The sequence below is a fragment of the Trematomus bernacchii genome, unplaced genomic scaffold, assembly GCF_902827165.1.
Source record: "Trematomus bernacchii unplaced genomic scaffold, fTreBer1.1, whole genome shotgun sequence".
Classification (NCBI taxonomy): domain Eukaryota; kingdom Metazoa; phylum Chordata; class Actinopteri; order Perciformes; family Nototheniidae; genus Trematomus; species Trematomus bernacchii.
In genome coordinates, this window is record NW_022987616.1 from 3347273 (window position 1) to 3360306 (window position 13034).

Genomic DNA, 13034 nt, shown 5'->3' on the forward strand with positions numbered 1-13034 from the left:
ACTCACAGTTCTGCTAATTAGACCTTAGACGCTATATTGCGTAAAAGACGGCAATGAAGTGTGTGTTTCTTTGAAAGAGAGATAATTAGAACAAGAAATCTGGTCAGGAAACTACATTATGTTCACTATACAGAATAAAAGCGTAGGCCTCCATGTTACAGTGTCAGCCCTCACCGGGGAGCATGTCATTGCTTGTTAATATAAGCAATGCTGGCGTTTATAGCTAAATGTGGGACGTTTAATTTCCATCTCTTTTCTTTGCAATGATTGCTTTTATATGCCACCCAGCGCTCATTTTCGAAGCTGTCAGAGTCTGATATTATCCAGCGTGCCTTGCAACTTTCCCTCAGAGAGATATCAATTTCTTAATTAGTTTTACTGCAGCTTTGAGAGCTTTCCCTCCCTTATTTAGCGATCCACTGGGTGAACGTTTACTATTGCCAAATAATTAATATTGCCACCTGCACTACCATCCGCCCAGGAGCCATCATGACTCCCTGGTGTGGTTCTATGCCGGGTTATTAACTTGGAAACGCAGATCTTTTGTTCATTGGCATTTTAATTTTGGACCCTTTAGTAATTGAGTAACAGGGGCCCATCATGTAGCACAAAAGAAAAAGAGTGAGCATGCAGAGGCTGAAAATTCCCATAAGCTGTCAGGAAAGCGGGGGTGAAGGAGACCCACTCGCTTCTATTGTTCCAACACAAAACATTGAAATTGTGTTTCTGTTGGACCTGCTTTTTCTCACCACTCGACTGAAATGAAAAGGCGATCTCACCAAAAAGAACACTTTTATTAACGCCAAGTTAGCTGTCAGCTTTGTAGAAAGTGTAGCAGTCCTCTAAGGTCATGTGAATTGTATTTATTCAAGGAGATAATAATGATATTTCACAATTTTCAAACAGTACAGCAGTAAAGTGGACATATAGGCTATTTAAATATCAAGCCGTATATTTAGCTGTGTTTAACCTGTCTAGTGCTCATAAAAGTGTACATTGTGCCTTTTTTCACAGGTTTGAAAATGTGATACATCGAATGGTCTTTGTCATGATCTATACAAGAAGTGAACATGTGAACCCAGCATATTTTACTGCAATGAAGTGTATCTTTATGAAGCTTTAGGCTTATAATATGCAGTACTTCCTGTCAGAAAGTCGTCAAATCATAAGGCCAACATTTGCAGTAAAGTGTTCATATTGAGTTTGCACATAATTCATTTATGATTTTAAAATGGGGTGATTTTTGTATCTGTATCTACATGAATTACCTGTACAGTGTATTGAGTGTATTCCTATCCAAAAACTACATATTTTTGGTTGGGTTGACATAATGTGTAAAACACAGCTCAAATATTTATATTTTTAATATACTGATGCAAATAATGTCAAATATAGTTGTATTGCCATGATGCATTTTGGTCACTGTTGCAAGCAGAAGTCAGAAGGCCTGCTTGAAGGTAGTGCTGAGCAAAGTGTGGGCTGATTATACAGTTTTTTTCTGTGATCTACTGTGATTCACTTCATTCTTTTCCAGTGGATATGGAGCGATATTCAGACAGAGCTTCAGATTGCATTAACCAACACACCCCTTATCTCCATTCGCTGCCTGGTGGAGCTCCAGCTGGGTGCTGCTGTTTCCTTTACCATTTGTGTTGGCACAGGGAACGGCAGCTCCATGGCCCGGGAGCACCGCTCTCTCTTCAAAACAGGAAGAGCACACTGCTCTCTGATGCTCACTGGAGACAAAAAACAAACCAACGAGGGTCCAGAGGCTTGAGGCAGAAAGCTGAGGAAGATGATAACAGGAGATTTTAGCCGGTGTACAAACCCTTCTCTGCACATGGCGTCGTCGAGATAGTTCCTAATGTTACAGTTTTTCTTTACCACTAAATACAGCATTGATAAGTTATTGATTAACAACCTTATAAATCAACAATAACTTGTCCAGGTGTGGAGATTCCTGGATTTTAACTTAGAACCACAGTTCCTCTAAATGTAGAAATCTGTTGTTGTTGTTGCAATCCCTTGATAACAACAAACGTTGATCTAGATACCAGATTTTTTTGTCAATTTAAATTGTCAAAGCACATGTTTCTATTTTCAGCAGTGGTTCTGTTTTGCCATTCGAAATTGCAAAAGGCAGCTTTAGGCAGGTCATTTCAGATGTTATGGATTTCAACCGAGCAAGGAACCTTCCTGGCATCTACCACAGAAATGAGCTCCTATTGTAGGAGAAAATCCTGGAAGAAAACAGTTTTATGTGCGCCGTTATTTACAAATCACTTTACAAAAGTATAAACCATGTATTTATCAGGCCCAACAAGTACTTTAAGCGTATGACTCTGCTCATGAATAGCTAACACTCATATGACTTTAACGGTGACCTTTCGTGTACTCTGACTGTTTGTCTTTCTTTCCAATGAAACCCAAAAAATAAACAAGGGCAGATGAAAAGGTGCCCTGCTGGCAGAGGTGGGCCATGTTTCCGTATTGTCGCTCCTCGTTAGCTGATGATGGGCTGTCTCCAAGCTGGACAGCTGCAGTCACCGAGGCAGAGGAAAGGCATGCACACACACACACACACACACACACACACACACACACACACACACACACACACACACACACACACACACACACACACACACACACACACACACACACACGCACGCACACACACACACACACACACGCACACGCACACGCACACACGCAGGCAGGCAGGCAGACGTACATCTGCTGGCATGTCCGTGCCCTCTCTGATCTCTGACGCCAGCCATCACCGACTCTCTCTCTCTCTCTCTCTCTCTCTCACACACACATACACACACACATTTATATGTATGCATAGACACAGGCAGAGCAACCCCAGGGTGGTTTTGCACGAGAGCAGGGGGGGAGGGGGGGTCATTGCTTGCCAAATGGAAAAAAGCTGCAGCTTCTGTGAAAGGGGATACAGAACTGAGTTGACTTCATCTCTGTGACACACGATGGAGGGACTCCACTGCCGGGCTTGTTTTGTTTTATTCTTGTTTTGTTAAAGAAACTCTGTTTAACTTAATCTGATGGATGAGGTGGAATCCAAGCCCCCTTCTCCAGATGAGACTTTGGACAGCTGAGGCTAAACAATTGTGCGGTAGAGATGTGGAGGAGGGGGGGGGGGGATCTAAAATATTTGTTCTATTACATTTCCTGAGATGAACTCTGCTGTCAGCCATGCCAGGAATGTGCCCAGTGTGCCCACCCATCCATTAACCTGTCCAACAACCCTCCATTGTCTGGAGGAAACAAAACACTTCATTAAAAGTGCTGTGAAGACCCTCAGAGGCTCTGAGTGTCAGAGTCAAGACCCCCGCAGACAATTTCATATTACAACTTTAATACATTATTGTGTTTGCTGCATAACCGTGACAACAATATATATATATTAATGTGGGTGTAAAGGCTTGTATGTATGTATGTATATATACACATGTATATATTTCTTTTTAAATATTCATATTCTCTGGGATGGTGAGAAACAGAATTTCCATCCCCTTGTCTCTGTTACAAAAATAGAGGAATTGAGAATTATGTTGACTTTCCGCTGTGAAACATGCCTGTGTGCAATTCATCCGATAAACAAAACGTTTTTATTTGTTTTTTTACTTATTATTTTGTGAAGCACTCTTTGTATTGTTGACATGAACAGCAAGAAATTACAACCAGAAGAAAATAAAAAATAGTTTATTATCTTTTAGTTGCAACAGCCATACAAACATGTGTTATGTGATTAATTCAAATCGGATTTGAGCTGGCTAAACAAACAACAAACAGCTGCTTCTGATCATCAAAATAGCTTTATTATAAAAGTTACTTCATAGACAGTTGGTTTACATGAAGCTCATGTCAGAGGTGAAGTGTTTGAAACATGGGAGAGCATGTGAGGGATGATTTGTTCTGGAAACAGTTTTGTTTGAGAACGTTTCTACAACACTTAACCTGTGCTTTAAACACACCTGCTCAGAAAGACTGTTCTAACATTTAATTATCTGGCTTCCAGTGCCTACAATATCTCACCTTGGTGCCAAACTCCAGGTTCCTTTTAACTTGAGGCCTACGCAAATGTATCATCAGCACCCTTCAGACGGGCATCCATTAAAAATCTTGAAATGTTGAAAACTTCACGGCCAAGGAACAATCAAATGATTGCTTGTTTAAAAATGACATATTCCAGACCTTTTAGGTGCCGTGAAAATTCCATGTGCTACAGACAGAAATGTGCAAGTTTGATGGCCTGTGAAATGCTACATTGTTAATCACACTTTCATATTTACGATTTGGAAAATGTTGAGTCTTGTGCAGGAGCAAAACCTCCAAATGTTATGCCAACCAACAGGTTCATCAATCAAAGCCGATAGTTCTTAGCACGTGCAGAACAGACGTCCATAACAAACACCAGCATGGAATAAAAGAGTGAACTGATTAGTGAGGTGAGAACTTGGTCAAGTCCTTCTTCTTTTCGTTGTACGAGGTGCTCAGTTGTCCGACTGCCTTGGCGTGCTCCTCGTCCACCTCCTCCTTTAATCTCTGCTGCTCCTTCAGAAACTCTGCCCACTCCTCCTTCAGACGCTCCATGCTCCCCTGCAGCTGGGTGCTCTGGAAGGGAAAAAGAAGAGGAGAGTTAATGATGTTTAGCTAAATTGCCCTTCTTTTATATCTCTGTATATGCTGAATAACGTCAGGCAGTGTATGGGGCTCTGTGTCGCCTACAGGTGCAATCACAGAGAACACAATATCATAAATGTGGTGGGAATCTTCAATCCAATCTATTCTTCATGGCTATGTAAATGTGAACACCTGCTATGATTCTTTTGCCTGGAGTTGTTTTTACCTGCTGGGCCTCTAGCTCCCTCTGCTGGACTCTCTCCGCCATGTGATTTGCAGCATCCACTGTGGAATAAAAGCAAACAAGTATTTTAATATTTATATTCCACATTGTCATTTACTCTAACTCTAAACAACATATATATGTATATATTGAAATGTGTTTATTGTGATTGTCTAAGAAGGTTTCTTGTGTCAGAGGGATTCAAAACAATTAATTACCATTACATTAAACTATTCATTTGCAAGTTAACATCATTTTAACTGAGTATCTCTCTGCCCTGTGGCTTAAGCTAACACATATTTTCATTATAGTCATTATAATCTGCATATTTATCTACATTAATCGTTGATTGTTTTTTCTAGAATTGTCAGAAAATGTATCCATCCAAATTTCTCAAAGTCCAAAGAGATGTGTTTAAATGTCTTGTCATGTCAGTCCAAAACCCAAATATATGAAGTTAAATATGAAATAGAACAGATTGGATGATTATAAGTCAGCTGAGTCATTCAATTGACACAATGTTAGCACAATTTACAAGATGAAGTGTGAATCTGAGAGATGAGACTCACACCGCGTAAACACATTGGACAGTATGCCCTCCAGATCTGTAGGCAGCATCTGCTCATTTGTTTCCGTAACTATTTTATTGAGGTTCTCCAGCAGTCTGCTCTCCCTGTGTCCACGCTTCTCCTAAGAAACAACAGAGGAAAGTGTTAGCCATACATAATAACATTAACATTTTGCATTACATTACATGTGTAAGAAATGTGTATCCATTTATTGTCTATTCACCAGGTAATCCTCTTAATTGGAAAATAAAATGCAGTTCTTGATTAAATTGCTCATATTTAAGGTAAATACAGATGTACTGTATACTTACTGTGATTCATGTTTAAACATAATGTGTCATATTAGTGCCAGTATATTGTGTCCCCTGCCCACCGACAATTTATTTTTCTGTAAGGCCATACCTCTGTTCATATTTGACGTTCTGATGTGGTGGGTCTAATGATATTTTTTTGCCTGCAGCTTTATGAATAACACATATATTTTGTGACATGACCAGTACCTCAAACTCTCTCACAAAGTAGCGAATCTCTGCATTGATGACCGGGCGGTGGTCCAACAGCCGGGACTGGATGTCCCCTACATCTGCAGCACCAAAACAGCTCGGATTAATTTAATTTAAGCATATACAGTAGGACACACAGGATTTAAAAAAACAATACACATTAGCGTCATCTTTTTTAACATGCAGACATTTTGCACACAGTTGGTGCAATGAAACTGTGAATGGCTAATTTAAAAACATTTTTCTCTAAAATTAACAATTTGAATGATGAAGACAGTTGCAAATTATAAGGTCTAAACTTGTTTATAAGTTTTTTTTTTTATCAATTATGATGTAAAATTAAACACATTATACCAGTAATTGAAGGGTATATTCTTATCATTATATTCTAATTCAAATAAAGTTTTGCATATTTATTATTCAACATGTTTGTACACCATAAAAGGAAACCATTCCTGATGTCTATCACCAATTCACCAACGTTAATGGCAGTAAGCTGAAGAAACCACGCTTACATGCAGACAATGATAAGTATTTTTCTGCTGTGAAATTCACTCACCTTTAGCAATCTTATCCATTTTTGAGACACGTTAATGTAAGGTGTCAAATCAAAGCTGTGTCTCTTGTTTAGCAGCTAGCTCCACCAGCTAAATGCTAACCACTTTGTTAAGTGTTCCAAATGATAAGCGAACTAGCTACTAAGGGTGAAAACGAAAGAGTTACATATCAGTCATTAACATAGCCTATATGTTAATTAAATGGTGATACATAACAGCTACAATATAAAAAAAGTCTGTATAGTTTTTGTAAATTGCAGTCAGGTGAAAAAAAGTCAGCTGACAGCAATGTAAATATTGACTACTGCTTCCGGGTTCGAGGCCACTGGACTGAACCAATGGGCCGAGAGAGGGGTGTCACATTCAGCTCTGGTAAGAGTTCCTCACACGTAATGAGTTTTTGTTTTTTAAAACAACTTGAACAACTTTCTTCTGCAGTCTTGATTTGAGTTAAGCTACAATGACGTGCTTTTTACTCTGTAAGTCTCAAATGTGTGTGTTTGCTGTATGAGACACAGTAGTCTATGTTTTGGACAGCAGATGGCAGTCTTGTTCTGTGCAAAAAAAAAAAAAACGTACGACTTCAATTAATTCTACACACATTTTTTCCAATAAAAATCACATCATAAAGGTCGTTTCTTTTTAAATATAGACCCTAAATGAAACTTTAAAAAATAGTAGGCTATTTTACTAGCTTTTAGGTTGCCAAGATGCAAGTAGCTGATGTTTATTCTTCTACAGCAGCACATTTAATTAATCTTTTAGTTCTTTTTTAATAGGCTCCCTAACCTGCATAGTACCTGAACCAAATTCCAACATATGAACAACTTTGAACAATTCTTAATGAGTGAAAACTGAAGCATGTAAAAACACAAACTCTTCTTCTTCTTTGTAAGAGCTTTGCAGTCTGAATGTTGTGGCTACAAATCAATAAGGACTTGTGTCAGCAGAAATGTAGCATAGTGTTGTCTGTGTTAATCCTGTGGTTAGGATGGTTCAGTGGTAGTGACTCTGTTTCGCATTGCAAAGTTGAATCAGTGTGGATTCAATCCTCACCTCAGCTGCATCACTCAAAAAAAACAATTATTGTGATCAATATGTTGTCATTTCAAATAATGTGCTCAATCAAACATGTACAAATGTTGTATCAATGTTTAACTTGTGAAATGAATCTCAGCTGAAGTTAAGTTGGTTTTCATCTCTGGTTAGGAATCAACCTGTTGTGGGGATGGTGTAGTGGCAATGACACTGACTGGCATCACTCACTAAAATTAGTATTTCAATCAATATGTTTATGCTTTCATTGGGCTGCTGAATAAACACACTGAAAACTTTAAACCTGGTTCTATATACAACTTGGAATTTTTGAATATCTATATCTCAGGTGAAATTAAGCTTCTTTCTCTCTGTTGTTGTCCTTGTTCACCTGAGGGAGAGATGGTGCAGTGGCAGGGATACAGAACATCAGCGCTGAGAGGAAACAATGCGTGTTCAATCCCAGCCGAAGGTATGGCACACTAAAATGTGTCTCTGTTGTCATTATGCAAAAATTAGTGTCTGCTATCAATACTGAGGGTGGTTTCATTGGTCAGACTCAAATAACTAACTAATATAGAATTCGACTTGGGATTTCTGAATTTTAACTTGCCAAATTTCTGCATTTCAACTTGCACATTTATGCGTTTCCATCAGCACATTTTTAATTTGGGAACTTGCACATTTGTGAGTTTGAACTTGCAGCTTGTAGCATGTGTTTTTTTGCATTTTTTTCTGTTCTAGGTTAGTGGACAAAAGTATGCAACAGTAGGTTCTTTACTTGAGACCAGAGAAGATCACAAAAGGATGTTTAAAACAGACTACCAGAGCTGCTGGACATAAAGTTAGGTTTAACAACTGGAGCCTCCAAGTATCTCAAACTAAAACTATTTATTGCCAAAAGTATGTTAATAGATAACCGTTTCATATCTGCCTATTAAATACAAACTTGTGGGTTATTTGCTTCAAAAATAAGCTTGGAGTTCTAGTTTGTTTAATCCATACACAAATGAGTGGATGAGGTATGCCCATGTTTGTTGGATGAGAAACAGTAGTGTAGACTGAGGGTTTGGCCAGCAGATGTCAGTCTTGATCTGTGTATGAAATAAAGTGACATTAGAACCTTTACATTAGTTCTCCACTTCACTTGTCTATTCATGAACATTGTATAAAAAAGAACGTTGCTTTTTTCAAATGCATTTAACCTAAAAGCAATTAGTCAATCCCAAATGTTCCCTAACCGTGTAATTTAAATCACTGTTCCATAAATCAATAAATAAATATAAATAAGTAGCCTCTGTAATTGACTCCTGCATTGTACTTTAACCAAATTCCTTTAAATGAGCAACACAATATTTAAATGTAAATGTTACCTTGTAGTAATTACAAAGAGTCTCTTCACAAGTGAAAAAAAAATCATGTTCAAATAAATAATAAAATTAGGCTACTGTTTAAATTTGATGGTGGAAAACAGAAATTCGTAACTTCCCACGTTGAAATTCAGAAATTAGCAAGTTTAAAGTCAATGATGGAAATTCAGAAATGCTCAAGTTCCCACGTTGAAATTGGAAATACGCAAGTTGAAATTCGCAAGTTCCCACGTTGAAATTCAGAAATTCGATGATGAAAATTCGCAAGTGGAAATACGGAAATTCGCAAGTTGAAATTCGGAAATACGCAAGTTTGTTTGACGACATTGTTTCCCCTGTATTTGTTATTTGAAGCAGACCCTTGAAACCTTGCACAGTTAATTCACACACTCATTCTTGTGTGGCATACCTGCGGCAGTTCTTGAACCTGCATCGTGTCCTCTCAGCGCTGTCGGTCCCTGCCACTGCACCATCCCAGCTGCAGGGGTGCAGAGAGCCAGAGAGCCAGAGAGAGGAAGGACCTACATTTGAGCTGAGATATGTAAGATCACAAGTTAGAAGAGTTGTTTAAAAATGTTTTCTCCTCTACATCCTAAAAGATTTTAGACAGGTTGTCCACAATTAGAGACACCTACTGAAACAGTCCTTTTAGAGTTGACATGAAGAAAAACTCAGCTGGGGTTCAGGTGGGATATGAACTGCAAAGCTGTTTCACTACAACATGAGCTACCAGAAGGCTCTATGTTTCATGCTTTACTTTTCACTTGTTAAGGGAACTCCGAACTGAAACATGTTCAAGGTGTCACAGTCTTCTTCTGTCTTCTCATAGCTGGTCTGGAAGAGAAAGTGCTTTGCAGTCTGAAGGTTATAGGTTCAAATCCCACTTTAAGCAGATGTTTCTTACTTGTGAATTGACTTACATCAGCTGAAATGTAGTTTATTTCTCTGTATCTTAGTCTGTCTGACTTGGGACAGGATGGTGGCAAAGACACTAACTGACAATGTAGAGTGTGGAATCAATGTGGGTTCAAATCCCCTTTTAGGTATGCTAAATAGAAGGAGGAATTGATTCTTCCCTGGTGGAAAAGTGTATATATTTTTTTCAAATGATTTTCTATAAAATAAAATGTAACTAATTAATTAAAAAAGAATAAACTAGAAACCAATATGTAGCTTAATAGCTTGTATTTCATTTTTTGTGAGGTACAGTATTTAAGTACATGTACTTTGTTACTCTCCAACACTGTCAAGAGGATACAACGTGTACCTCTTGCTGCATACTGCTGAAGGGTTTTTCACTTTTACTGACTGATTGACAATCCATATAGTTTTGTTCCAAGCTAGAGTAGATTTTACTTCAGCTTTGTTAACATTGGGACGTTCTCTTTATACTTCAATGACGCGGTCACGCAGAGTTACGTTAATGCGGAAGTGGGTGTGGTCAAATCTAAACTGGGTTGGAAAACGACAGACGCCACGGGTTGCGGTGAATGTTGTTGTTAGCTTCTAGTGCTAGCTAGCTGCGCTAACGGATACAAGAAGCTGTTTCTAGAACAATGTGGAGGAGATACTCTCCTCTGATAACCTCAGCTCAGGTGAGGTAAAAGACTCTCTGAGTGTTTAGATAGTTAACTTTAGTCTAAGTTATCTCTGTGGGTCTCAAACGTTTTGGTCACCATTAAAGTAAACAAGTAAAATACACCTTTATCTATTTAATATAGTTATACAAAAATATCTAGCTTAAATATCGCCTAGGCAGCAAACAGGTCAGGGCCGTCCTTGGATACACATGTATATTAAAGGGCCCATGTCATGCTTTTCCGGTTATTACCCGTCCCCTTGTGTGTTATTATGAAGGTTTTTATGCATGTAAATGGTCTGCAGAGTCAAAAACCCTCAAAGTACACCCTGTAGCGAGTAAAACTCTAACACAGTCTATGCTGCCCCAAAACGCCTCGTTGGAGATTTCTCATTTTCCATTGTTTACTTCCTGGGTACTGTGACGTGTGAATACCCAGAGGCCACACCCTCTGCCAGCATTTCACGAAACAAAGCTTCACAAACCTTTCAGCGATTCATGCCGGATATGTACAGCGTAGGGCACTGAAGAACGATGCTGTTCCTACTTTGTTTGGACCAGCGGGAGATTTGGGTACACAACCTGTAAGTATTCATTGTTGTTTGTGTATTTATGATGTTTAAAACAAAAAAAGGTATCTACCACGACTGTTTAAATGGGTAAACGTTTTTCGGGCTACTAAGTTGGGATCGCGGAGAAATGCTCTCCGCAGACCCATTCTCACAGCGTTATAAACCTTTTTCTTACTCAATATCAAGCCACACTTATTGTTTTTACTTCGGCTGTGAGTGTTTGTGTGTGCTCAGGATGAGTTTCGCTTGTTCTCGCTGTATCGCCGACCGGGGGGGGGCAGGAGCTCCAACAAGCCGTTTAGGACAGAGAGTGAATACCGGTGAATACACATACTTTACAGAGATGCTGTATGAGAAACCAATGTGAGTTTGGAAAATTGCACAGTATAAATCTATTCTAGTAGACCTCAACAATGGAATTATGATCAGTAGAAATGGCCATGACATGGGCCCTTTAAGTATGTGTCTTTGAAACCACCAGTCACCACAAGATGGCACCAAATGACTCACATTAGTTTAGAAAGTCCAAGGCAAGCTAAGCCCTGGTGACTGAATTAGCTTTTATTGCACTTTATGAAATGCTAATATATTGGCATTAATGTTTTAACACAGCACTTGTGGCAAGAACAAAGTATGTGCAGATATTCAGTCCGAGAGAGAAAAGGCATTGTTTGGGGCGAACGTTGCATATTAGTTGTCAAAAGTTTGTTTGTGAGCTCTAAATTCATTAGGACTGTCATGCGTAGTTAAGAGAAAATCATTAAGGCACTACTTAAATCCCCCACTGTCCACACTGTTTAGTTAAACACTTCTTAGATGCACCATTAGTTTTGATTTGGGCCTATTAGGGAGATTAAATGATTGATCAACAGCCGAGGGATAAAGAGAGCTCTTCACTGCAGCCTCATGTCGTCTGAAGAAGCTCGAGAGGACACAACATGTCAGACCCTGCAAAGGCCTCTGAAACAGGAACGTGCATCCTGTTGTTTTGTTTATTCATGACTCTGCAGGGGGAAATTAAAAACATTTAGATCAACCCTGAGAATGGTAGAGAGGCTAGGTAAATGAAGCACTCATTACCATGTGTAAAGCAAGGCAGGGGAACATCCAAATCTAATTTGGGCTTCACAATAATTCATTTTAAAATGTAGAAATATTATAATAACATCATGAATTATTTTTAATATACTGTATATTTTATTAAAAATACTTTCTAGATTAATACAAAATGTGTAAAAGCAGTTTAAATAATGAAACAGAAATATATTTTTTGTAGACCAGTCATTAAATACATATATAAATTGTCTCTAATAAATTGTTACATTATTAAGTCAGAAAGACATTTGAATGTGAATGTTTTATTTTGAAATGATATAAAGATTTAAATTGCGTTTTTCTTATTTCACTGTGTTGGATATAATGCATTTTAACTTTCATAGAGGGAGAAAAACTGGGTCTACTTTCAAACTTATCCAAAGTTGAGTTTTCCAAAGCATTACATTTTTTGGAGAGCGGATCCCACATCAACTTAACGAGGAAGTATCTGTCCTCCTGCATCTCGATCTGCAGCGTCCTGATGCCCGGCTGCAGCCTGCATGCGGAGCTCGTTGCATGAGAGCAGATCTTGTGTTTCTCTGTGTTTCTGTCCCACAGGTCTATTAAGGGAATTCTGCTTTTTATTTGACACCGCTGCGCTGAACATAAAGCCTTTCTGGGACACTCTCCAAAACTGTCACTACAAAAGAAAGACAATGCTCAAAGTTATAAAAGAGCATTACAAATTATATGTTAGATAAATATGCCTTTGTCTCATTCAATTATACGATTACAGCAGCTGTACATTAAGTATCATTTAAATCTGATTAGTATTTTACTATAGTTAATGAATAAAAGTATTCACATTATTTTATTACCGTGTATATTTTATATATTGTCAAGTTGTTTACACGCATGATCATATAAATACTATTTAGCTCCGC

General features: G+C 38.4%; 1 protein-coding gene across 1 annotated transcript; it reads right to left on the bottom strand.

Annotated features, from left to right (window-relative positions):
* Window positions 1–3820: 3820 nt before the first annotated feature.
* Window positions 3821–6794, bottom strand: bloc1s5 (biogenesis of lysosomal organelles complex-1, subunit 5, muted). Its single transcript, XM_034132220.1, has 5 exons — window positions 6502–6794; window positions 5940–6022; window positions 5440–5560; window positions 4874–4932; window positions 3821–4638 (listed from the first exon to the last, which is right to left on the bottom strand). Exons 1-5 carry the CDS (start codon window positions 6518–6520, stop codon window positions 4465–4467), a joined length of 456 nt encoding a protein of 151 aa, XP_033988111.1. The 5' UTR covers window positions 6521–6794; the 3' UTR covers window positions 3821–4464.
* Between the last annotated feature and the right edge of the window lie 6240 nt (window positions 6795–13034).

What these genes read in the sequence shown, in the direction of transcription:
- bloc1s5 (XM_034132220.1), bottom strand. An exon ending in GTCCAATGTGTTTACGCGGT is followed by an intron (nt 4,933 to 5,439) that starts GTGAGTCTCATC and finishes TTTATTCCACAG; the next exon opens with TGGATGCTGCAAATCACATG. An exon ending in GGGAGCTAGAGGCCCAGCAG is followed by an intron (nt 4,639 to 4,873) that starts GTAAAAACAACT and finishes TTTCCCTTCCAG; the next exon opens with AGCACCCAGCTGCAGGGGAG.